Source organism: Canis aureus, chromosome 2, assembly GCF_053574225.1.
Source record: "Canis aureus isolate CA01 chromosome 2, VMU_Caureus_v.1.0, whole genome shotgun sequence".
Classification (NCBI taxonomy): domain Eukaryota; kingdom Metazoa; phylum Chordata; class Mammalia; order Carnivora; family Canidae; genus Canis; species Canis aureus.
In genome coordinates, this window is record NC_135612.1 from 38,821,557 (window position 1) to 38,848,256 (window position 26,700).

Sequence of the window (26,700 nt, forward strand, 5' to 3'; positions counted from 1 at the left end):
CACATGACCCTTCAGCTTTCTGCAAAGGAGGGTGACTGCCTTCAGATCATCTCTGATGGATTTTTTACTTCAGTCACGTTGAAGATGACCTGTCTTTCCTGTCACGCTCCAAGGCTGCTGTTGACTGCCATGTCTGCTGGTCAAGTGCTTAGGGAGGGGTACTGCTATTAGAGGGGAGCCTACAGCACTTTGGGAAGAGAGTTCATTCTGAACCCTTAGAGCCAGTAGCACTTTTAATCTTTGAATTTTACTAAGCTGTGAATTGTTTTAATTCCTTTGTTTTTCCAGTTGTCCCACCCTTCATAAGTAAGACAGATTCTCTTTGTTGTCCAAGCTCTCTCCACCCATTTCTCCTTAGACACATCAGCTCAGTCCCACTGGTCTTCTCTAGTTTTCTCCACAGCTGAGCTTGTGTCCAGCACAGGACCTTTGCCTCTACAGTCCCTCTGCCTAGAACACTTTCCCTCACATCTTGTGTGGCTCCTGGTCCTTTGGGTTTTGGCTTCAGTAGCGTTTTCACAGAAAAGCCTTTCTGACCACATGCCTTGAACTAGCCTGCATTCACTGGATGATGCCACCTGTTGCCTTTACAGCCTGTTACTTTCTCATTTACCCTCCTGTCACCAAGCACAGAAGCCCATTGAGAGCAGAGGCTCCTCCTGTCTATGTCCGTCTATCTCCAGCTCTTAGAGTAGTGCCTTAGCTCATAATAGGTCTTCAAAAAATGTGTGGCATGAATGAATGACTCAAGGATTTTGTCTTTATTAGGATCTGTAATGCAATAACTAAAAGTCATCCACAGAGAAGTGATGTTTACAAATCAGATTTGGATAAGACCTTGCCCAATATCCAAGAAATACAGGCGGCTTTTGTAAAACTCAAGCAACTATGCGTTAATGGTAATTTAATTTTTTGGTGTGTATACGTATATATGTATATAGTGAATGAGGGATACAGCATTGCATGAGGTATGTCAGAAAAAGCAATATTCCTTGAAAATATAAAAATAAATATATAAGTAGGGGCTCATTGAAATATTTGTACAAATTATTGTATGACAAAATTGGAAGCTCTTAGAAAATGAAGTTTAAACTGCTTCTTGTTTTGGAGGAAAGAAAATAAATCAATGAAATCACTTTCAAATCCTGGATTGTTATGGTAGGGTACTTTTGTAAAAGTGCCAAGGAGAACAGCGAGCTACCTTACAGACAAACGTACTAAATTCTAATGTATACAGTTACACTTTTGAGACACAGGACTTGACATGGATTTCAGACAGAGCCATGTTGTAATCTGTGCAGCCTTGGAGTTCTAATATGTGTGTTTGAGCAGGTGCTCCTCAATTGCTTTCATTGTGCCCCAGGGTGGGAAGGGATGACTCACATGAAAGCATCATTTTGGCGTGAAGTGAGTCGTCCCTGAAGGGTGCCCAGAGAAAGCCCCTAGTTACCTGAGAGCCAGGAGAGACAGCCATTGTGGCACTGGATGGGCGCTTGCCTGGAAGGAGAGATGAGGAGGGGGGTGGTGTATACAATGACATGAATGTTTATCAGCCATCTGGTAAGTAGAATGTAACTAAAGCCTGGAGTTGGTGAGGTGAGAGACATCTTGAGACAGGACTGGGGAGGGCAGTACAGGCCTTTCCCTGCTCACAGAATCCAGAGAAGCAGGGAGGGCAGGGCTTGCAGGCAGGAAGCTGGGGTGTGGGGGGAAGAGGCGCCAGAATCCAGCATGGGCTGACCTAGAAGGTGGGAACCACCAGCTCTTAGGAGGCAGAGGTGCTGAGACTTTCCAGGATTTCCCTGAAAGCCACAGTGAAGGAAACAGAGGCCCAGGGGAATGCCTTGTTTTGTGTTTTTTAGAATTGTAACACATCCTTTAAATGCTCATATTATTAAATGAAAGTGCACAATACTTTCTTAAAGCCAATTTTTAAATATTCAAAATTGTGACGTGTATCACTTAACTCTTATTGATCATGTAAAATTGTTTAAAAAGCCTAAATGTGTGTATACATATGTTTGTGTGTGTGTATATATAATTGCCATATTTATTGCAGAGCCTTTTGAAGAAACTGAAGAAAAATGGTTATCTTCACTGGAAAATACTCGGTGGTTAGAATATGTAAGGTTTGTACAAACACTTTCCCCCTTTTTTTTTTTTTTGAAATAAGTACAGACTCACAAGAGGTACAAAAACATTAGAGCGCTCCATGTACTCCTCACCCAGCTTTCCCCAAGTGGTAGCATTTTCCCTAACCAGAATACTGTCTCAAAACCAAGTGGTGCAATATATAGGCCTTATTTAGATTTCACCCATTTATACATGTTTTCGTGTGTGTGTGTGTGTGTGTGTGTGTGTGTGTGTGTGTTTCTCTGCATTTTTATTGCACATATAGGTCTGTGCAGCTACCACCACAGTCCTGATATAGAACTCCATCACCACAAAGCCCTTCATGCTGCCCCTTCAGAGTTGTGTTCCCATCCCTGTCCCTTGGCAGCTGCTGATCTTGTCTCCATCTCTGTATTTTGTGATTTCAAGAATGTTATGTAAATCAACCCCCCTTTTATAAAAGGGTTAATTTCCTTGATATAAAAATCAAAATGTACTCTGAATCATGTAAATACTAATGAAATTCATAAAGACCATTAAGAATATAGGGAAAGATTAGATGTGTTTGACTTCAAGTACTTTTTTTTTTTTTAAGATTTTTTATTTATTCCTGAGAGACACAGAGAGAGAGAGACACACACACACACACACACACACACACACACACACACACACAGGTGGAGGGAGAAGCAGGCTCCCTCTGGGGAGCCCAATGCAGAACTTGATCCCAGGACCCCGGGATCTTGACCAGAGCCAAAGGCAGACAGACGTTCCACCAATGAACCACCCAGGTGCCCTGACTTCAAGTACTTTTAAAGGAATATTTATAGAAGTCTGATTTTTAACAGTATTTTTCCCTTTGTCTTTTCAGGGCATTCCTTAAACATTCAGCAGAACTTGTGTACATTCTAGAAAGCCGGCATCTGTCTGTAGTGCTACAAGGTAATTCATTACTGAAAACACTGGTCACCTTGCCAGTCAGCTTGGTGACTTGATGCAAGTAAATCACATTATCCCTAGCTGTCTCTTATGACAGCACCACCAGACCCACTACAGATTCCACACATAGGTAGAGGAGAACAGTGGCACAGCAACTGCAGGTAGAAGATTAGAAAGGAGTCCAGTTTCCTGCTCTGTGTTAAGTCTTCCCTCCTATAGCATGAGGGTGTCACAGTTACTATTGGAGTCATAGAAAGTGTTCATCTTGGCAGAGCATCCTCTTGCTCTAATTTTGCTACATTTCAAATTCATACAAATTTTAGTTTAAATGCCTCTGGATCCTGCTAAATTGGACTCTAAAGAAAGAGCTTGGTGTCAAGAAATTGACTAAACTGAGTAGCCAATAATGTGAATTTTGTCTAATGTTAAGGAGGAGTAAAGTGCCATATAAAAATGTTTCAGTTAAGCAAAGGATAGTTGAATGTGAAATAATAACTTTACAGCTAAGAGAATTTTTAAGCTTACGGACAAAGCTTCATAAACCATGAACTACCTTATTTTATGATATATTCACATTGCATAGTTTATGAATATGTTATGGTACTAAAGCTTACAAAAATTTTTACTGTCAAATTTAACTGACTTTAACAAAGTAAAGATATTTACAACTTTTAGGGGGGAGAAGAAGAATAGTAATGCACTATTTTAAGTAATCCTTAACTGATGCAGTCAGAGTTATTTAATTCACAAGTGCATGCAGAGTCCAGCAACCCAGTAATCTCTCCTCTCAACCAGTGGGTGTTCTCACCCTACCTTGCAAAATCCTACCTAGCACATGTCTTGATGCATTTGTTATAATACAAAAGGCTTAGATAGTGAGCCTGTGTTTTACTAACACTTTTCTTTAGAACGTGTTTTTGAAACAGTTTATTGAGGTATGATTTACATATTATAAAATTCACCCATTCTGAGTGTGGAAATCAGTAATTTTAGTCAATATACAGAACACAGAGTTCAGAGTCCAGTTGGAGAGAATTTTTATCACACCAGAAAGATTACTTGTGTCCCAACCCCAGACAATCACTAATCTACTTTCTGTTTCTGTAGATTTGCTCATTCTGGATGTCTCATAAACAGAGTCATGTAATATGTGATCTATTGCCTCCTGCTTCGTTCATTTAACATGCATGTTTTTGAGGTTCATTCATGTAGCATGTATCAGCCGTTTCTTTTTCATTTCTAAATAGTATTCTTTTGTAAATACGACATTTTATTTATACATTTACCTCTTGATGGACATTGGGTGTCTTCCATTCTGTGGCTATTATGAATTACGCTGCTGTGAATGTTCATATAAAAGTCTCCATGAGGACATATGTACATATTTTTTTGTGGGTAGATACTTAGATGTGGAATTGCTCAGTTATAGGAGTTACCATTGTTAAAGAATGATATTGGTTGCAGATTTTCATAGATTCCTCTTATCAGGTTGAAGTACCCTTCTGTATTCTTAGTTTGCTGAGAGTTTACATCCAGAATGAACTTTGGATTTTTTTTTTATTTAAATTCAGTTTGACAAAATATATTGAATTTTGGATTTTTATCACACAGATGATTTTTATCTATCTGATGAGTTAAGTTATTTCTATCATTTATTTATATGAAATGTTACTTTAGTTGATTGTCAGATGTTAAGCCTACCTTGCTTTCCTAGAATAAATTCTTGTATTCATGAGATAAGCTGATTTGCTCCTATTTTGTTGATGATTCTAGTCTTAATTATAAGGGATACTGGTGGACTTTTTTCCTGATTTCTTTGGCTGGCTTTGATACCAGGATATTACTGGCATTATGGAAAAGGACACCAGCTGTAAAAGAGGGAATGAAAATGTCTGCCACCTTTTTGGAGGACAGTGGACAATTCATTGTCCGTTCATTCACTTCTTAGTCACCATGTGGAATTGCCAGTGGAAAGATTACATTATATTTAATATTCTTAGGAAGCAGAATGGACTCTTGAAAGATTTCCACCACAAACCACTGAAATATAAAGTGTGAGGGCTGTGCTTTATTACCTGCAAAATATTCATATATGAAAGATTATCCCCCACAAAACACTACTTGATCTGTAAGTCTATAATTTAAAGTTGCCGGAATCCAGTGAACTTTCCCAACATAGATTATTTTGAAGGCAGCTTAGGTAGAGAGTACTGTATTAACTACTGTATCTTTTCTTCCCTTTCTCTCAGCATTTTTCCATATAATAGTCATTTTCTTTCCATTTTCTTGACAGAGGAGGAGGGAAGAGACTTGAGCTGTATTGTAGCTTCTCTTGTTCAAGTGATGCTGGATCCCCATTTTAGGACAATTACGGGATTTCAGAGTCTGATCCAGAAGGAGTGGGTCATGGCTGGATATCAGTTCCTAGACAGATGCAACCACTTAAAGAGATCTGAGAAAGAGGTAACAGAATTGTAATGCTCATTGTGAGTCATTTAAGTGTGCACAAGATAAAATCTATGTCATCTTGTGAAGAGGTGTTCTGTCTAAAGAGATGAAGAGGCTTTTTAAATATTGCATTTGGTACCTCTTAGCATTCCTTAGTCCAAAACTAATGATGGATTAGCCTCCAAATTGATATACTTATGAAGATTATTATAAGTATATAGGTAAAAATTCCAAAAAATTGTCTGTTGCATTTCTTCAAGTTGAAAAGTACTTTGAAAAAATGCTGTATTTCTTCTGCAAAGCAGATAACAAGCACATTAGGAATTTTGAAAAATCAGTTTTGGAATACCATGTTTTCTTAAAATGGGGCACGTGTGTAAGAATGGAAAGTTGGAGAAGAACACCTTCATAACAGCTTTGGGCATAGTGTCTGCCTTGGGTGCAGAGGTAAACTGGGAACAGCCTATAGGCATCTCACAGATGTACTTGTTGCAGAGAGCACAGTCCAACTCGTGGGGTCTCCGGTTTAACAACAAACTGCACCATCTGAGAAAATCTCAGTTGTGACTACTTCACTTTTATTTATTTATTTATTTTTTATTTATTTATGATAGTCACACACAGAGACAGAGAGAGAGGCAGAGACACAGGCAGAGGGAGAAGCAGGCTCCATGCACCGGGAACCCGATGTGGGATTCGATCCCGGGTCTCCGGGATCGCGCCCTGGGCCAAAGGCAGGCGCCAAACCGCTGCGCCACCCAGGGATCCCGACTACTTCACTTTTAAATTGCTGGGACGCCAAGATAGAATAGTTGTCATCAGCTGCTGTACTTGGGGGTCCACCACGTGGATCTAATGACAACTGGTTTCTGAAACGGAGTTGTTTTCCCAGATGTCAAGCCTGCACAGTCTACCAAAAGCAAATCACATAAATTGTTTTCTGGTTTGGGGTGTTTTTTTCTTTTTTTCAGTGTTCTAAAGAATTATTTCCAACATAGATTTAATCACATATTTTAGTGTCCCCCATTCATATAGTGACACCTGCCTGTTTACTTTGCCGTTTCAACATACATGCTTCTTAGGCAAATGAGGGCTGTGATGTTAATGGCAGTTGAACATACTTCTAAGCTTTAACAGAAGCCATGGTGACCTGTCCACATATCCTTGGCTCAGCTTCAGAGCCAAGTGTTTTAGGCTGAAATGTTTTCTTAGTAATCTTAACATGAGCCCTAAATTTGGAAATAAATGGGAATAACCAAAGGACAACATTAAATAATCCCATTTTCCATTTGTGTCTGCCAGTCTCCTTTATTTTTGCTGTTCTTGGATGCCACGTGGCAGCTGCTAGAACAGTACCCAGCGGCCTTCGAGTTCTCAGAGACATACTTGGCAGTGCTGTACGACAGCACCCGCATTTCCCTGTTCGGCACCTTCCTGTTCAACTCCCCTCACCAGCGGGTGAAACAAAGCACAGTAAGTAGGATGGTGGCAACAGTGACTTCTCTGCCTCGTGCAGCTTTATGGAAATAGAAGTGAAGTACAGTTGGCTGCATAGTTAAAATATGTAAATTAAAACTGTCTTAGCTACCATTTTAAGCTGCAATTTCTGAATGAATTATTTAAAGACATATAAAAACTAGGACCCTGTTTCATTTTTATGAGTATTTTAGGTATGTTTCTCTAATGCACATTGTTCACAATAATACACCAGTTTTTAGGGACACCTGGCTGAGTGGGTAGAGCACACAACTTAATCTCAGGGTCATGAGTTCAGGCCCCTTATTGGGTGTGGACCTATTTAAAAAAAAAAAGAAAACATGATACATAACAAAAAAAATTAACCAGTTTTTAAAGATATAAATTATTTTAACCACATTAAATGTGTTTTCACATTTGGGGTGTCTGGATGGGTAATTGAAAATGTCCTGCTAGAGGACTTTTATTTCTTAGAAAAAAAGTTGAGCAAAGCGAGATTATTTTCTTCAAGGGTCCTGTGGAGAAGGACTGTCAGAGAGCAAGGGTAGTCATGGTGCTAGGCTGAGATTCTCAGTGGGTGCTGGACTGCCAGATAATGTCCCACCTGTCACACAGCAGTCCCTTTGGGGTAGGATTATCCATTTCTAGTCACAATTCAATGATCTAGAAGGAAGAATCATAACTAAGGAGAGTCTCAAGCCAAACTTGAGACTAACTTCTGATTGCCGTTGGTACAGCCTTCCGAAACCACAGGTTCTGGCTGGCTCGCCCACATTTAAACCAACAATGAGAATAGCAGATAAATGCTGCAGCAATCATTGGAGAAACAAGAGCGGCTCCTGTGGGCCTCTAGGAAGACTTTCTAAGAGGTTTGCCTTCACGGTGAGCTGTGGGGTCCTTAGCCTTGGCAGTAAGGCCCTCATCCAGGCGATATGGCCTGATATAATGTGAATCCTGCCCAGGGTTGGAAGAATGGTGAGCCCAGTTTCCCCATCTGTAAAAACGGATCCACCAAACTAACAGTACTACTTTTGGACTCATTCTGTGAATTGAAAACATTTTGTAAACTGTGAAGCATTATGTTTCACTATTTCCTAAAGAAATGAATTATTCTGGATGTGGATGTGAAAGACAAAGTGCACTGGACATCTAAGGAGATGACTTTATCAATGAGGAACCTCCCAAAGCAAAGGAGAGGGGATCTGGGGGCTTGGTTATGAGAGGGAGCAGGCAGGAGAGGGAGGTAGAACAGGTCTTGCCTGCTTCTCTCCAGGGGCTCAGGGTGAGAGAAGTGCAACACTGTCATAGGGTATTTATTTCGGATTGGAGAGTTCGGGAGAGAGATCTTCATAAAATAATTTCTCTGCTTCCCTAGAAGAACGTGACCTATCTCAGTCCTGCACTGACAATTCTGGGCTTGGGCTCTGGAGGTGTGGGCACCTGTTTGTTCCTAAACTAAATAGTCTCTGAGATGCTCCTTTTCATTTCTCGTTCACGGACCATCATCAGTTTGGTACCTCTCACTGTGCTGCGGGCTGGGCTGCATGTGGTGGTTTTTGCCTGTCTTTTCACTGCCCTGAGAGCACACCCATGCACACACACACACACACACACACACACATACACCACTGGAGCCTTCAAAATGTTCACAAGGCGAGGAAATCCAATAGCCTTGTTAGACACAAAGCATGAGATGTAAAATGCCAGTATGTCGGTCTGGAGGTGCCAGTGACCACAGTACCTCGGGTGGGTGCTGCGGGAGGTCTCTGTGGAGCACGAGCTGGCCCCCTGGATGCACTCTCTCCTCCCCCTCCTTCTCGGCTGGATTCTGGATATGCCGACATAGGTTTACAAATAGATTTCTATGCAGGAATAGAAGTTAAATATTTTTTTAAAGTATATCATCTGTTTTCCCTGGTCTGTGCTCCAGTGCGGTATTTTTTTAACTGGACGTTTTTCAGAAGCTTTTTCTGGCAAGTCCTAACATGGATCCTTCCCTCCCTCAGTGCTTCAGATTTATGATTTATGCAATAGCCAGACTGGAGGCCGGGAGCACCGCCTCTGCCCTCCCTGGGAAACTGTCTGTTGACTTAAGGTCCTGATTTTTAGCACGACCCCACTGTTCTCAGTCGCTTCCACAAAGACATTGCCTTTTTTTTTTTTCCATTCTGAGGCCGCCTTAGATGCTCACAGTCAGGTACTGTTTATGGAAAATCTAATTTCCTTCCTTGGAGATATTTTTAGTTTTCACATTAAAAAGAAAAGACAACTGATTTCTATATATTTTCCTAAGGGCCATTAAAGCAGGTTGGGGTTTATGTTTTACTAGATTTCAGCCTTTTTTTTTTTTTAAGATTTTATTTATTTATTCATGAGAGACACAGAGGGAGGCAGAGACACAGAGGGAGGCAGAGGGAGAAGCAGGCTCCTTGCAGGGAGCCTGATCCGGGGATTCAGTCCCAGGATCCCCGTGATCACGCCCTGAGCCAAAGGCAGACGCTCAACCACTGAACCACCCAAGTGTCCCCAAGGGTCCTTTCTCCACCTGACTAAGTGCAGTTGCATTGTTTGAGATGATCCTCACCTCCTCCACACAGAAGTGGTGGGCTGTCACCCCACAGTGTCATGCCACTGGGTCACCAGGTCATGTGAGCCCGGAGCAGGCTGGAGGTGGGCTGCGGGGAGCAGGAGGCCCAGCCACTGCATGGTCTTTGTGGCCTTGGCCAAACTTTAGGACTGCAGGGAGAGGTGGATTCCCTCCTCCCTGCTTCTAGGCTGTGGTTCAGATTTTGAAGGCCACTGGAAAGCGACGGGTAGCTGTCCATTTAGAAAAACAGTCACACAGACAGTAGTAATTTCCTTCCAGAGACTATCTCGCACATCCACTCAACAGAGTTTTATCCCCAGCAGGTACTCGTGTAAAGTGCAGGATGGTGCACTCAAAAAGTAAACTGCTACAAGTACCAAAGCTACTGCAACATGCTTAAGACTCTATGGTATCATTTTTGTGAAGTTTCACTTCTAATAACATACTCATTGCTCGGAGGGCCCAGCTTCCTCAGCTTCCAGAAGAAAGTGCCCTCTGCTCGCTCATACTACGTGTGAGATGTCCCTCTTATCTGAGGTGCCAAGAACGTCTCTTCTCTCAAAGCAAAACATGCTGCTCTCTCGGGGGGCTCAAGTTGCTCCAGTCCAGAAAATTCAGCTTAGGTAGTGATGAAGGGTTTGTCACAAAAAAGGAATATATGTGGGAAAATCTTTTATTTGGCATCTTTTCATAGATATCCAAATATTTTACTTTGCAGGAATTTGCTATCAGCAAAAATATCCAGTTGGGTGACGAAAAGGGTTTAAAATTTCCCTCAGTTTGGGACTGGTCTCTTCAGTTTACAGCAAAGGATCGCACTCTTTTCCATAACCCCTTGTACATTGGAAAGAGCACGCCCTGCATCCAGAATGGTTCTGTGAAATCTTTCAAACGGACAAAGGTAAGTCACAAAAATGCACTGACAATTAAAACCTGGTATTTGCTCACACCTAACAGAAAGCGTATTTTCAGAACACCGAGTATTAAGAGCCAAGTCACTTCTGACGACACTGCCCATGCAGATTTTGAGGGATCATTCCTTTTATAACTGAAATTGACCATGCCCCGACTTTGAGGCCTACAAAGCCTCTCAGCATCTAGGATTTAGCAGATAGCAACTCTGAGCCTAGGAGGCCGCATTCCTGAAACCCATCCACTTGCCTGTTCGTTCTAGAATGAGCTAGGTGTATAGTTTTTCCTAACCCAGGAGTCTTAGAAATTTGCATTTAAGCAAATTAACCAACAGGATGTATCACCTCCCCACCCCCTGCAGCAAGGACTAATAGCCAGGGTCCGTCCCTAAAACCATGGAACCCCAGTGGAGGAGAACTGGGATGAGGATTACCAGGGAAGGAACAAGATGTTCCTGATGGCTGCTGTTCAGCCACTTTTTCATAGTCCTAGGTTTTTATTTGCCACTGCACCTTTCCTGTTTTTCCAAAAGGGGCAGCGCCAGAAAAATAATGCCAACCTCTCTCTTGCACAGAAAAGCTACAGTTCCACACTGAGAGGAATGCCAGGTTCCTTAAGGAATGGAATCATCAGTGACCCAGACTTGGTCCCAAGGAGAAATTCATTGATACTAAAAGCGAAGCCTGACCCTCCGCCACCGCCCACCAGCCAGGACCATGGTGCCGAGCAGTATTTTAGAGAATGGTTTTCCAAACCGGCTGACCTGCATGGCGTTATTCTGCCACATGTCTCGGGAACACATGTGAAGCTCTGGAAACTGTGCTATTTCCGCTGGGTGCCTGAGGCCCAGATCCACCTCGGGGGCTTCATCACCGCCTTCCACAAGCTCTCGCTGCTGGCCGACGAGGTGGACGCGCTCAGCAGGACGCTGCGGCAGCACCGGGCCGGGTCCCTGGATGCCGGCCACGCGGGCCCGGACGAGAGCCGCATGTACTTCCGGGTCAGCGCTCACGCCACTCCCGGGACACCGGACTTCCTGTCGTCTGCTTTCCCATTTAGCCCTGTGGGCAACCTCTGTAGACGGAGCATCTCAGGAACGCCCTTGAGCAAGTTTTTAAGTGGGGCCAAGATCTGGTTATCTACTGAGACGCTAGCAAATGAGGACTGAGATGGACTTTTTAAACATGCTGAGGGAAGCCAGAAACTTCTCTTACAATTGCTAACCTAGGCACTTGAGGCTCTAAGAATTTTCTATGTCAGATTAACAGTGGAAATTTGCACTAATATTTAAAAACATGTTGAATTCTGCTTCCTTCGCAGGTTTTCAAAAAGATAGGCAGCCCTCTTCTTTTCCATGACCTCTCTGTCCTCTCAGGGCTGCCTCAGCCTCGGGTGACCTGTAGGCAGACTTCCCACTCTTACTCCTATGAGCAGAGGAGCAGGCTTTGTCTGTGCCATTGATCCTGTCTGTAGCCACTTTCCCCTACCACCTGGTAAGGGTTACCTGAGCCTAGGTCACCACTGCACAGAGGCAGACAGGAAGAAAGTTAATGTTCAGTAGGCATTCTGGGAAACGCCCCACAGGCCTGGGTATTCCTGCAGGTTTCTGGTCACTTCGGTTCTGACTGAGCTCCCTGAGCAGACAGTGATGGTAGATCACTTTGTTTAGGACCGTATATCACTGTGTTTTAAAATCACGAGTTTGCTTTTACCATCGTAGGGTTGACTAAAACGATACGCACTGTTGACTTTAGAAGCATTTGTTATAGATGATGCCAACACAGAAGTGCCTTTGATGTTACTCTGAAGCCTGACACAGAGTTAAACACAATTCCAGTTTTTACAACAAAGTGTTACAAGGCTGGATATTGAAAACAGGCCTCCTGCCCCTGAGCTTCATACCAGGAGCCAGGAGTCTCGAAAAGTGCATTTCCTCCCATCTGAAGGTCAGCGAGGGCACAGTGGGCCTGTGGGCAGGTGGGTGTTGGTGTGAGGGCAGCAGGGGTGAGTGTGGACGGCGCTGAACCCACCCTGGAAAGTCGAGGTCTCGCCCAGAGGCATCTGGGTGCCCCCATCAGTATTGGCAGCGGGGTCACTGTTGGTGGCACCTCCCATTGGAAAGAACTGATGGGATTGTGAGGCATCGCCCTCCTTCTGCCAACCAAGTTCCTGGTGGTGAGGTGTCACCATGAAGGGAAAGAAAAGTGTACTTCTCTCAAAATACTACCATTTGAATGTTCCCCGGTGGCATGAGCCAGAGCAGCACAGGGGGGTGGGTGTGCTTGGTCAGCCGGTGGGACCCGAACCGGCCAGGGCTGTGTGGGCCAAGCCGAAGCTCCCAGGCCAAGGCCTCACTCAGCACCTTGCCCTCCACTCCTCACTCCTGCCCACACCCTAGGCCCTGTTTACAGGATGGAGGGGTTCAAATTGGGCTCTTAGAGTTTGTTAAACTGCCATCTTAAGCTTTAAAAAAAGAATTTATAGTGAAGTGGCTAGTTTATCTTTTCTAAAACAAGTTTTTTCAAAGAAGTCTTTCACCTTTATGTGAAATGAATAGCTGTTTCTATTCAAATTACTTGCCTTTTTAGAATTCATGTCTCTGGACCTCAAGGGACAGAAGTTCTTATAAAATGTCTTAGGAAATTTGTCTTGTGGATAAGCCCAATGTTTTTGCCTAGAAAATAAGGGCTTTTTCAATTTATATAAGTAAATAGCACTGTTGCCATTAAATATTTTATAGTCCTTGATTGGAAACCAGTCCCAATCCCCTTAAAATCCCACAGCATATCCTGCCATAGAAGTGTAATAATTCTCCCTTTTTGATTAAGCTTCCTTTTTATTATTATAAATTACTCTAAATTGGGCTTGGAGGGGTTGTTGAGCATTTATTTCTTTATAATTATCTCTCCTCACACATTTATTTCAACTCCTTAACAATTTTCTTAATTTACAAATTTAAAAAAGATTAGGTACTATTAATACTGTTTCAAAACAAAATGTGCATATTTTTGTATGATAATCAAATGTAGTAAAATACGGTTTTTAGTTTTATTTTTTCTGGACAGTTGTTCTATCATGATTATTGTGCCAGTTTTCGTGCATAATATGAAAAACAACTATAACAGTTTTAAGTCCTGGCCGTTATAAAGCTGCCTGGCACCTCTGCTGGCAGGACGTGGTGGCAACCGAAGTCCTACGTGTGGTTATGGACACTGCACGGAAAAGCGCTTCACACCCTTTGGCCCTACAGCCCTGCGAACAAGCCTGTGCCCACAGGATGCCACACAGGCACCAGACAGCCTGGGACTTTCTAGTACTGAACTTAAAGATGTACAGTGTGTTATTTTATGATGGAAACGGTTTTAAAACCAAAAATGTCTTAACTTTATTTAAGAAAAGTATATTAATTTGTGCTAACAGGGGATGAAAATTAGTCAACACCTTCAACAAAACCTGCTTGCCGTAGCAGTAACCTCAAGTAGTTAGAACTTGATTTTGAGAGAAAACGAAAACCTTTGTGCCTAAAATTATGACTTGAGTTAAGTAAAGTAGGATGAGCAGGAAAGACGAGAGATCTTGCTGTTCAACAGTGATGAATGTGAAGGAAATTTTGACTGCTAAATAAAATTTCCACAGAAATTGTTGTAGTTGTCAATACGAAATCATGTACAGGAACATAGTGATTCAAGAAGCAAAGGCATTTTCTTCCAACGATAGTCATGTGTGTGTCATCCATTCAGTCTTTTTGCCTGCTCTAAAGCAACAGCTAATGAGCAGTAACATTTTTGACGTGGCTTCAGAACTGGCTGCAGTTAAGGCCATATGGGTATTAATGGACGGTCCTTCCATTCAATAAATGACCAAGCTGGAGAGTAATATTCCCTAAGAACCTCTCAGAACTAGTCTGTGGGGAGGCTGGAGTCCCCGCCTGACTCCTGGTCCACTCATTCTGGTTAGCTGCCTTCCTACCTTGTCCTGGGGCTCTTGTGAGTAGCCCTGTTGTAATTACACTGTCTATACAGAAAATTGCCCCTCCAGTCAGTAGGGAGGCTACGGATGAAAAAGGACCATTACCTTTAAGAGACTATTCATTCCTTTAATGATTTAGGCCCAGTAAGTAAGAGCAGGTTAAAAGTTAAGGAGCTTGATGAGAATATTTTTTTAATTCCCAGAGAAAGAATTTCAATTGTTTATGCCCTCCTTAGATAATCATAAAACAAGAAAGTTAAACAGCTGCATATATCGGCATATAGAAAACCTTAAATTCAGGTCTCTCCAATATGCTTAACTGGAAACATTGGGTGTGCCAACTTTTATAAAAGACCAAAAGCTGCAAAACATCCTGTTTGGATGGTTTCCAGTTGCTATGCAAGTCTAGTTTAATAACATAGATGCATCCATTTCCTAAAATGGCCACCAAGGTTCTGACCTTCTAGAAAGTTCACTACCTGCTATGTGGAATCAAGGAGTACATTAAACCACGACCAAGTTTTATGATGCACACACTGTACAACGATGATCTTGTTTATTACTGACAAAGCAAAATCAAAGTTAAAAATGTAATCATGCTTTATGCTTTTGAAAATCAGTCCAAGTACAACCAGACACCCCGACACCACAGCTCTTAGTTAGGAAAGGCTTTTGCTCTTTGCTCCAACTGCAACCACGTGGCAGACTTCTACTTCGGCCCCCAACTTCTGCAGCTCATCCAACCAGATCATCTGCTTATGTGAAAGGCGATCATTGGGGCCTTTAACTTCCACCAGCTGGAATATGATTTTTAAAGTTATTAGTATCAAAAAAAGTTATTAGTATCTTACTGAAACAGAATAGCCAAGTACACTATAGTAGTTTTCACTGATACTGCTCTACTATATATAACAGAGATATAAACATGAAATTCACTGGGAATTATTCTGTAGAAAGTAGGCAGTTCTTCACAGAGAATTAGTAAATTGATTCTCAAAACACAGTTGGAAAATAGTTTTAAAGCACTAGATTGTTGCTCCCCTGCCTAAAACTCGATTACTTTTTGTTGTGTTTGCAATTAAATCTGAACTTTTGCCATGACCTACAAAACTATAATCTTGACCCTGCCAACCACTTCAAAGTTCCTGAGAAAGACTAACCTCTTTCCAACAAGGGCTCTTCTTCCTCTTTTATTTTTTTTTATTTTTAAGATTTTTATTTACTTATTTGAGAGCACGAGCACAGAGGAGACGGAGAAGCAGGCTCTCTGCAAACAGGGAACCTGACGAGGGGCTCGATCCCAGGACCCTGAGATCATGACTGGAGCCATAGGTAGACGCCTAACCAACTGAGCCACCCAAGTGCCCCTGAAGGGCTGGCCCTTCCATATGCTTGCTATTCCCTCTGCCCAAGACATCCTGTTCTTCACATGTCTGACTTCTTACCCGTCCTTGCTCAGCTTAAATTCATCTCAGAGAGGTCCAGCAACACCGCTAAGTAGGGTCCTTCCTATGTTCTTCTTCATGGTATTTATCAAAAGATAAAACTGTTATGTATCAGTTCCACGAAGGCAGGAACTGTGTCAGTTTTATTCACTGCAAATTACTGAACTTCAAAACATCAATAAAAGCTACCCAGATTTTCCAAATTTGACAGAAACTATAAATCCAAAGATCCAAGCAGCTCAATGAACCCCAAGCACAGAAACATAAAGAACACTACATAAAGAAACAATTGAGTTGCATAATCAGTGATAAAGGGAATATTCTAAAAGCAGCTAAAATTTTTTAAAGCTTTAAGGGAAACACCACACAATTATCATTAAAAAACAATGCAAGCTAGAGAACTGGACCAGTATTTCAAAGTATACCGAAAGAAAAAAACTATCAACATAGAATTCTTTCCTCAGAGAAAATATCTTTCAAAAGCAGATGAAATAGGGCAACCCAGGTGGCTTAGGGGTTTAGCGCCGCCTTCAGCCCAGGGCGTGGTCCTGGAAACCCAGGATCGAGTCCCATGTCAGGCTCCCTGCATGGAGCCTGCTTCTCCCTCTGCCTATGTCTTTGCCCTCTCTCTCTCTCTCTCTCTCTCTCTCTCTAGCATGAATAAATAAAATCATAAAAAAAAAAAGCAGGTGAAATAAAGACTAAAGACATAGAGAACCTAAATAATTCATTACTAGCAGGCCTCCATTTCAAAAAGTGTTAAAGTTCTTTAAGCAGAAGGAAGATAACAGCATGTGGAAATCTGGATCTTTATGAAGGAATAACAAGTAGTAAGAATTTGTATCTACCAGGGCACCTGAATGGCTCAGTCAATTGATCATCTGACTCTTAATTTTGGCTCAGGTCATGACCTCAGGGTCCTGGGATCCAGCCCTGTGTCGGGCTCCATGCTTAGCAGAGGCCTGACGATTCTCTCTCCCCCTCTGTCTTTGCCCTTCCCCCTGCTCATGCTCCCTAAAATAAATAAATCTTTGGAAAAAAATTTGTATCTAGGGGAGGAAAAAAATTTGTATCTATGTGAATAAATATAAAGATTCTTAGTAATCAGCTGTAGAAAGTCAAAAAAATGTAGAGTTTATAACATGTAGGAATATGTGAACAGTACAAAGGCCAAGAGAAGAGATATAAAAATATACTCCTGTTCTTTATACTATAACACGGAATGGCCTAACGTCACTTGAAAGACAATACATTTAAGATCTACACTGTCAACACTGGATCAACCACTTACAACAAAGAGCTACAGATAACAAGCCAGCTAAGAGTTCAAATGCAATCCTTTAAAAAAATAAAAAAAGGTAGAAAAAGGCAAGAAAAGAACAAGAGAGCTGAGACAAATAGAAAACAAGTATCAAGATGGTAGCTTTAAAGCCAATCATCAATAATTACATCAATTGTAAATGGTCCAAATACCCAATTAAAAGGCAGAGGTTTTCAAACTGAATGAAAAAGTCAGACCCATGTATAATGCTACCTACAAGAAACCCACTAGATATAAAGACAAAATAAGTTAAAAGTAAGAGACTAGAAAAAGATACATCCTGTTAGCACTAACCAAAGGAATGCTGGAGTGGCTATTTATTGGTATCAGTCAATTTCCGGGTAGAGAACACTGCCAGAAATAAAGGAGGGTCACTTCACAATGATGGAGAAATCAACTCATCAAGTGCACGTGACAGGCCCTTAGGTTTTTATATCTAATCAGAGAGCTTCAAAATATATGAAGCAAACTGGATAGAACTTCAAGGAGAAACATTCAAATCCACAGTTCCAGTCCGAGATGTCCCATGAACCCAAAAGCACGATCCATTAAAGAACAGAGAAGTTGGACTTGGTCAAAACTTAAAATTTCTGCTCTTCAAAAGACACTATTATGAGAATGAAAAGACAAGCCACAGCCTGGAATGAAATATATCTGATATAGGACGTGTATCCAGAATTGTTTTTAATCTCAAAGCCCAATAATAAAAACCAACCTGGGACAGGCAGCAGAGTAAGACCAGGGTGCGGGCAAGGGTGGCCCTGAGGTCACAGCGGGTAACAAGGCACTCACGGGGAGCTTAGAGAACAGCTCCCAGTCACCTTAGCCTCCTGCTGTTCACACCCTGAAGGATCCCTTCCCTGGGAATGGGGGCTGGAATCTGTGACTTGCTTCTAACAGAAGAATACAGCAAAAGTGAAGGAATGTCCCTTCTGAGATCAGGTTGTGAGGGACTGGCTTCCATCTTGCTCACACCCTGGCTCTTCTCACTTGCCTGCTCTGATGAAATGAGCTGTCAAGTGGAATGCTGCACAGTGGACAGGAGAGGTCCACAGGTAAGGGGCTGAGGAGGAAGTCCCAGCCGACAGCCACCAAGGAACTGTGGCCTTCAATCCAATAGCTCTCGAGGGACTCAATCTTACTAATAGTCATGCAAGAAATGCCTACGTTGTAGCCTTTGATTAAATTGCTAACACAATTATCAGAGAAAAAGCGTTCTCCTTTCTGGTGCAGCTGACCTTAACACGATGACTCTGGGAGTTCCACACCACCAGGTCCGGGAGGCCACCTCGGCAGTGTCGGAAGTCCACAGCCAGGCGCCTGCACACACCACTGAGGACAGGACCGCCCAAGCAGGAAACAAGATCCTGAACACAAAATACATGGATGGTTAGCCTTCCCTTTTGACAGAGATACTGAGATACTTTCCGTAATCACAAGATGTAAAAACTGTGTAATTCAGCAGAAATGGATTCCAAGGACACCACGTGTCGTTCTGCGGCTCGTGCCAGGGCTCCAGAGCTACGGGCCAAAATGCCCACCGGCAAGCGCTGGGAAATCAGTTTTCCTTTGGTCAGTTATACTTCTGTCTAGATGGGAAAATCCTGAGAACAGATGAAGAGGAGGGAATTCAGTGTAAACACTCAGGACTATGACAGTGTTGAAGGCTTAGAGTTCCAAGGACAGGAACAGCATCCTCCCTGCTGAGGGTCATAGGTCAGGCAAAGGGAAGCTGTCAACTAGGGGGAAGAAGGCATAACTGGGCTTATTTTGTGCCTCGACGTGTTCCCATCAGTAACAGTGGCATATGGACTAGGGCATTACACACATAAATGTATGTATGCACAGGCACATTCATATATATATATATATATATATATATACACACACACACACACACACACACACACATATATATACACACACATACATGCACACACATACATATACACACACACACACATATACACATCTTGCCAAAAAGGTACCCAGCACTGGGAGGTGTTACTTTCTGACCAAATCCTGCTACAGATTTTCACCTGAGCTTGCTGAAGAGAAGCAAAGCGATCCCAGCTGACAATGGAAGCCACTCTGCCTTCCTGGGCCTGCCACGCGGCTGCCACCCAGGCTCGCAGGCTCTCCGCAGGGGCACTGTGAATCAGCTGCAGCCTGGCCTCGATGGCCGGCCCACGGCTTGCGAAGAAGCTGTCTGTACACAAGTCCAATGGGAATGCCTATGTTACGGAGAAAACAAGCTAGGGTACTGTGCCTGGACAGAACCGGATTAATCAGAAGAACTTTCAATACCTATAATGTTTGGAAACTGGCCCATCGAATTAAACTGACACATTCTTCTTCTCAAAAGATACATAAAAAGTATCTAAGTAATCTAACCTAAGAACAACTTACTGCACTGGTTTGTTAGGTGAAAAGGGCTTTCAGTTTACATCGGTGGCACTCAGAGCAGGCAGGGGTGACAGCACACATGAGGGTGCCAGGCCCTGACAGGAGCCTGATTAAGGTCAAAGCTGGAGAAACTTATAAGTTTCGAGTGGAATGATAAAGGTAAAATAGATTCAAGTTTAAAACTTAAAAGACCTACGTTTTAAATTCTATGAATCCCATTGTAAATTAAAAACTATTCTTACAGAGAATTAGCACATCCAAAAGACCGTAATTGGCAGGTTTCTGATAGCCACAGACACACAGCACAGGTGGGCAAGAGTCACAAAGCGCAGGGGCATCTGCTTGCCTAAAAAGCACACGCTGGACATAGCGTAACTTGAGCACCTGGTAGGCGTTTCTGAAGACGTCAGGTATCCCGTCCATGAAGATTATATCCCACAGGAGGAGGCCATACAGCGTGCTGAAAGTGGACCCTTCCCCATGAATCCCTACGACAAAGTCAACACACACAGGAAAGTCAGGTTTTTCAGTTTTTTAAAAAACCACCATCATTACCTACTGCTTATTCAATTTGAAGGAAATTATAGATTTTAGTTTCAAATGCAAATGCTGTTTTCTTGCCATTCCTAGCTCTTTTGTTTACATCACATTGCTTATACACAGAAGGCTCATTTAAAAGCAAAAATCTTGGGGACGCCTGGTTGGCACAGTGGTTGAACCTCTGCCTTTGGCTCAGGGCATGATCCTAGGCCCGGGACTGAGTCCCACAACAGGCTCCCCACAGGCAGCCTGCTTCTCCCTCTGCCTGTGTCTCTGCCTCTCTCTCTGTGTCTCTCATGAAGAAATAAATAAAATCTTTTAAAAATTATAAAATAAAAGCAAAAATCTTAGTAACCATGGGAAAAGTCAAATACACATTTCAGAGCCATAAAGTAGCAGTTCTCCAACTTTAGTGAGAAACATAGGAATGTGTTTAAAGATGAATAAATAAAAGCAGATTCCCTCCTCAGGCTCCGGGGTTCAATTTGGTGGGTGTGGGTGGGCCAAGAACCCCACACGGGGCTCTGGTGCATGGTCCCTTCCAAGTGTGCCTGGAGAAAGGCTTCCCAGAACAGATCTACCAGAGAAAGACGAGCACCCAGGAGGCCGTGCCCTCTGACCTAGCAGGTGCTGTCTCCATTCACCTCACTGGACCTAGGGTTCCAAAGCTTTGGCCTGGACATGCATGCCTGCCCAGTGTTTCTGAGATTCAGGGCTCTTACAGAAACCTAGCTCAGACCCCTTCCTCACACCACATAGAAACTGTACTGACTGGGCTACGACCTCAGACAATTGACCATGTGTCCAGGCCATGTAGGTGTTGGAGCAGAGTCGACAAGACCAGGGGCATGGCCTTGGCACAGCACATGGACCTATCTCCAGGGTAAGTCCTCTGCGCTTCAACACACTTGACCAGGGATAGTGGCCATGCAGGTGCCTCTCTCCCCACATTACGGCCCTGGCCAAAGGAGGTGCTGACCCCTGCGACCTTGTCCTGACACGCAGGCACAAGGGCTCTTCTGGCCGGTGGGCCCTGTCCTATTCTGTACAAGGTCACAGTGCTGCAAAGGACACAGAACAGAGACCAGGCTGTGCCCACACATATGTCCCTATGAAAGTACACAGACCAGAGACTCTTGTCAGAAGTGGTACAGCACCTTCCAATGTCCTTGCAGCCTGTCTCAGAGATGCCAAAGATAGCAGCAGGAACAACTGGAACTTACTCAGGCCTCCAGGCTGGAGCCGAACCCTTTTTCACCAACAAGCTTTACCTGGGATCCTGGGCTCCTGCCCAGCCAGGGGTAATGCTGGGTCTTGACTCCCAGCCTGATTCCTGCCCAGGAGTGCACACTGTCCACTGTCTAGGCAAGAACACTGGTGGTCAGAACCCGGCACTCCTAAGCAGTCTACACCATAGCCCACTGTATTATAAGTGAAATCATTTTTGGTGAGCTCCTTCTGAGTAACGCAGAAATAAACATCCCCCAAAGGGAGCTTGAGATTGTCCTTATCCCAAACCACCTCTCAAACAGATGGACAGCAAGGGTTCCACTCATTTTCACTGCATCAATTTTATCCAATGAAGAAAATATTTTCTATAACAATACTTTATGCTCTGGAATTGGAATTATCTGTCCATTTTTCAGGCTCATGGCTAAACTGAAAGCGTTTCACTGCGTTTGGCTCACAGCCTGCCTGCCACGCACCCTGCTGTCCTCTGCCCTCAACTGCCTGCCCAGTTTATGCATCTCCTATGGCTTATCTGGGGACAGCTGCTCATTCTCTTATCTCTAACCTTCCAGGTCTGTGGTATCTCTGTCTTCACTGGGGTTTGCACTTGTTCCCTTATAGCATCTCCCTTCCCTGTGAGGAATAAAGACACCACACAGATTAATCTCAACTGTTCTAACACTCATCGTTGTTTAGTGGCCCTCATTAATCTTCTGAACACTGACCTAATACTCAAGGGAAATGAGGTCCTGATTTTCACATATTTGAAGGTATCAGAATGTTTTTAATCCTCATGACCCTTCGGCATGGACACAGGGGAGTCCTGCCTGGATGGAGGATGGGCTTGTTGGGTGCCCCAGGGGCTGAGAGGATGTCTGGATGGGCTGCCACGGTCCAGGGCAGGGAGCGTGGAAGGAACACCAAACAAAGCTGGGCAGTGCAGGGGGCTGACTGCACCTCTCCACTTTTGTACAGAGACATGTTCCACAGCTTCCTTATAAAAAGTTTCAAAAAACAAGAAGGACTAGAGTGAGCCTCTCCAGGAGAACAGCCCTGCCTCCCTCCACCTTGTCTCTGGTGGGCAGTTGGGTGCTTCCTCTGCAATTCCTCTCTGATGGCCTTTGATTTTACTTGTTCTAGTCAGTACTTGTTCAGTCCAGTCCTCAGTTTGCTAAGGACAGAATGACAAGCTCATCAGACGGCAAATTCGCCACGTCTCCTCTTTCACTGGGCCTCACAGTGCTTTAGCACTGATTCTCTGGGACCAAAATTGGAAAGAGAGTAAGAGGGAAATGGGGCTGATGCGAATAAACATACACATACCAGAAATTCCGGAAGACGCAAGAGGTAAGTCAATTATTTAAAAACAAAACAAAATGCTTTGCTGCTCCTGTGTTAATATAACCTGTATGTTAATGAAATAGAACTTCAATAAAAAATACACAAAAAAGAAAATCAAGCACTGGTCTTTCTAGCAACTTCTCTGGTTCCCCTGGTGCTGTGCAGTCCCAGGACTTGGTTCTTAATCTCCTTAAAGTTGTTAGCTGACGAGTCCTGCTCAGTCTTTCCAGAACAGCCTGGCCCAGCTCCACAGCTCCCACCTCCTCTAGCTGTTACCAGGCAGCACCAGAGGAATACTCTGCCCTTTGTTCTCCTCCCAGGCCCAACATAAGCTCTCTGAGAGCAAAATTAGTCCCACTGACTTCTAACGTCCCATCAGAAAGCACTGTTCCTCACAGGCCGGTGGTGGTGGGTGCTGGTTAAATGGAAGAAGGTGGCCTTTAACAACTATGGTTAGTACAATCCTTTCCACACCCTCCCAGGTCAGCAGCACTTTCCACTGGGGTAGGACGGAGAGACAGCAGGCACCTGCTGCCGACAAAGCATCACCCAGCAACTGGGTAGGCCGGGGAAGCACTGTACATTACCCTGGTCGAAGCCACTGCGTCTGTAATAGGCCAGCGCCACTTCCTCCACGGAGCACAGGACCATAGCAGGAGCAGTGGGTCCCTCAGCTTCCATCACAAACACAGACTTGCCCATTCCGTGCTGCGGGCACAGCCGGCCCGTGATGGTCACCTTAGATGGCAGCAGAACATCCATTAACCTCACTTGAGCTATAGTCCCTGCAAACCTGACCTGTATGTCTTAAGAAATGCACCTTCCTATGCCACCCCACCCCCCGCACCTATTCTCAGCAGAGCGCAAGGCCATGTGACCCACACTCTGGTGCCTGTGAGGGTGTGGACAGGTCACTGACCCAGCCTAAGGCAGGGGTGGGGGTGAGGCGGCACATGGACCAAGCAAGAGAAACTGGCAAAGGCTGTGAGCTTCTGACTGCGGAGTTTTACAGAAATTCATTTAACCCAGGACACAAGAAAACCAAACCCCAGCCAGCCCAGCCTTCTGATGTAGGAGGCACTGGTGTGAAAACAGGGAGTCACTGTCCAAAGCAAGCATTAGGGTTTTCGAAGTCTAAAAGAAAAGGCATGTTCTTAGGCTGTTTCCATTCAGAAAAATCCGCAGCATATGCATTTAAGTGCAAAGTGCCCAAAGGATATTTACTTACATGTTTAACATCATCCACGGTTATTTCTGGTAGCTGATGGAAGAGGTGCCTATACTTTTGACAGCTTGGAGACTCTCTCAGGCGCAAAGCTCTCTGATAAAGTGAAAGACGATGTCCTGTTCTTACTTCTGGATCTGCCAGCCCTTCTGTGATGCACTTAATAGCCTAGCAAGGAACATGGTCCCACATCAGGATCCTGAAAGACCTCATGGTAGCATCCGCTAATTTAGTATGACAGGAAACCCCACTGTTAATTATTCAATTTTGCTAATTAGCAAATGAGCAAAGCAATACTTCCAGACACAAAGGATATTTCCTTAGATCTCCTTCTGCTACATTTATTTACTTATTTATTTTTAAGTAGGCTCCATGCCCAACATGGGACATGAACACACTACCTCAGATCAAGAGTCACATGCTCTACCGACTGAGCCAGCCAGGTACCCCATCATTCTGCTACTTTTACTGCACAGATGAAGCACAATCCCTGATTATAAATGTCTGGAGCATGGGTAGCCGTGGTCCTGACACTACTTCCTGGTCATCCAATGTAGACACGGCTGATCTCATCTACCACACCCTCAGGGAGACTGAGAAAGTCAGGGATGCCCCTGGATTATGGGCCTGAGGAGACTGAGAGAAAGACTCAGCTCAGGGGTTCTCAGAGCACCATCTGGGGGAGCTCTGGAAAAAGACATGTGTCCCCACCTCTGATCTGCAGAATGAGCACCTCCAGGGCGGGGGCTCAGGCATCTGATCACTTCAGAGCTCCTGGCTAAGTTCCACATGCACTCAGGAACCACAGACCTGGCCCAGATTCCTCATTTATAGGAAGAATCTCGGGTTTGGAGAAGTTAAATGCATTTCCTAAGGTTAGAGAGTTGGACCAAAGAACAAAAACACTAAAAACCACAACAGTATACCACTTCACACCTAATTGGATGACTATACTCAGAAAAAAGGAAAATAGTAAGTGTTGACAAGGCAGTGGGAGAAACTGGAACCCACACACATTGCAGACAGGAACAAAAGAATGATTCAACACTGTGAAAGTCGATGTGTAGTTCCTCAAAAAGCTAAACACAGAATTACCATATAACCAACCCAGCAATGCCACTTCTGGGTACATACCCAGAAGAACTGAAAGTGGAGTTCTGAACAGATATTTTTACACCCAAGTTCATAAGCAGCGTTATTCATGATAGCCAAAAAGTATAAGCAAACCAAGTGTCCATGTAGGGATGAACGGATAAACAAAACATGGTCTGTCCATACACTGAGTATTATTCAGCTTTGAAAAGGAAGAAATTCTGATGCTTACTACAACAGGGATGAGCCTGATGGACATGCTGCTGAGTGAAATAAGCCAGAGTCATGAAAAACCAAATATAGGAACTAGCTAGAAAGGCAAATTATTTCTATGTATTTGTCTGTTTCTATGACAGTAGCTTAGAGATCACCAGGGGCTGTGTGGGGAGGGAACAGGGAACAGTAGTGACTAGCTGGCTACAAAGCTGCTGTCTGGAGTGATGACAGTCTGGAAATACTGGTAATATGGCACAAACACTGTGATTATAACTAACGCTGCTGAATTGTTATTTATTATATTAGTTACTACTAATATAATAAGAGAATAAAAAGTAAAAACAACCTGAAAATCAGTGAAAGATCAGACCACCAGGAGTGGAATGGTCAAAGGAACCAGGAGGAGGGCAGGAGACACACCCCAGGCTCTGTTAACCCCTTCATGGGGAGGGGACAGCTGGTCACCCCGCCTCACCCAGCTGGCAACCTGCTAAGCACTTTGCAAGAATAAGAAAGAATTCTGCTGATGGATGCCTGCACCGGAGACTGATGTAAAGAAATGAACCAGACAGTAACAAAATGAGGAAGACTATGAGTGTGGCCAGTAAGATCTTTGAGAAAAGGCTAAGAGGCACTAGGGTTTTCCATCAATCTCAAACATATCTCAGTGGCTCATCTTACCTCCATGCCCCTGAGTGAACACACCTGTTAGCAGAACTGTTGTGAACAACGGAGAATCCAAACCCTTTCCAACTTTCATTTCAGTGAAAGAAAGAAGCAGCATAAGCAGAAACTTTCTCTGCATTTGGCTATGGGCTACCATACGCTGCCTCTGGCTATTTCAACCCGAGTAAACAGCAAGAGGTAAGGAAGTCACCACGCCCACCTCCCAGAAAGGAAACAGCTTCCAGCAGCTTGAAGCACTTTAGGTAACAAGGCACTTTTTCAGTTGAAGGCAGTAAAAATAGTGTGTCATATTTCCACACTCCTGGTCAGCTTTTCCACCTCCACATCACCCTGATTCACTTCATGTTGCCGCTGGAAAAAACAAAAGCTGCCAGAGGCACGGTCCCCTGCGCTCAATGCAAACACAGGCTGGCAGGGAGGAAGCTCAGGCAGCTCCACAAAGGGCCACTGTTACCTCTGGGCTCAGCAAGGCTGCTTTCCAAGGCCCTGCCCTGCTCAACCCCGCAGGCAGAATCCTGGACTCCCAAGATCCCCACCACAGAGAATCCCAGTGGCCCAAAGAGAAGGTAGCCCGGTTGGCATTTGTCAGACAATACACTTCCCAGTGGAAAGAAACAGCTTCCATCAGACTTCCATTGACAGATGAATGGATAAAGAAGATGTGGTTTATGTATACAATGGAATATTACTCAGCCATCAGAAAGGATGAATACCCACCATTTGCTTCAACATGGATGGAACTGGAGGGTATTAC

The 26,700-nt window shown here is 43.8% G+C and overlaps 2 protein-coding genes across 10 annotated transcripts in view; one reads left to right on the forward strand and one right to left on the reverse strand.

Annotated features, from left to right (window-relative positions):
* Positions 1-12,357, forward strand: part of MTMR10 (myotubularin related protein 10) — a 52,789-nt gene extending 40,432 nt beyond the window's left edge. For all 5 annotated transcript variants that reach the window (XM_077869008.1, XM_077868999.1, XM_077868988.1 and 2 more), the window contains 7 exons: positions 769-899; positions 2,060-2,129; positions 2,984-3,054; positions 5,345-5,514; positions 6,802-6,972; positions 10,281-10,463; positions 11,049-12,357. In XM_077869008.1, coding sequence (XP_077725134.1) covers positions 769-899; positions 2,060-2,129; positions 2,984-3,054; positions 5,345-5,514; positions 6,802-6,972; positions 10,281-10,463; positions 11,049-11,642 — 1,390 coding nt within the window. In that variant the 3' untranslated portion in view covers positions 11,643-12,357. The remainder of the gene's footprint in view (positions 1-768; positions 900-2,059; positions 2,130-2,983; positions 3,055-5,344; positions 5,515-6,801; positions 6,973-10,280; positions 10,464-11,048) is intronic.
* Positions 12,358-14,963: 2,606 nt separating this feature from the next.
* FAN1 (FANCD2 and FANCI associated nuclease 1) overlaps positions 14,964-26,700 on the reverse strand; it is a 40,121-nt gene continuing 28,384 nt past the window's right edge. For 4 of the 5 annotated variants that reach the window (XM_077868961.1, XM_077868953.1, XM_077868945.1 and 1 more), the window contains 6 exons: positions 23,955-24,119; positions 23,314-23,464; positions 20,000-20,103; positions 19,249-19,443; positions 18,448-18,576; positions 14,964-15,240 (listed from right to left, as the gene is read on the reverse strand). In XM_077868961.1, coding sequence (XP_077725087.1) covers positions 15,103-15,240; positions 18,448-18,576; positions 19,249-19,443; positions 20,000-20,103; positions 23,314-23,464; positions 23,955-24,119 — 882 coding nt within the window. In that variant the 3' untranslated portion in view covers positions 14,964-15,102. The other variant, XM_077868975.1, reaches the window with a different exon arrangement.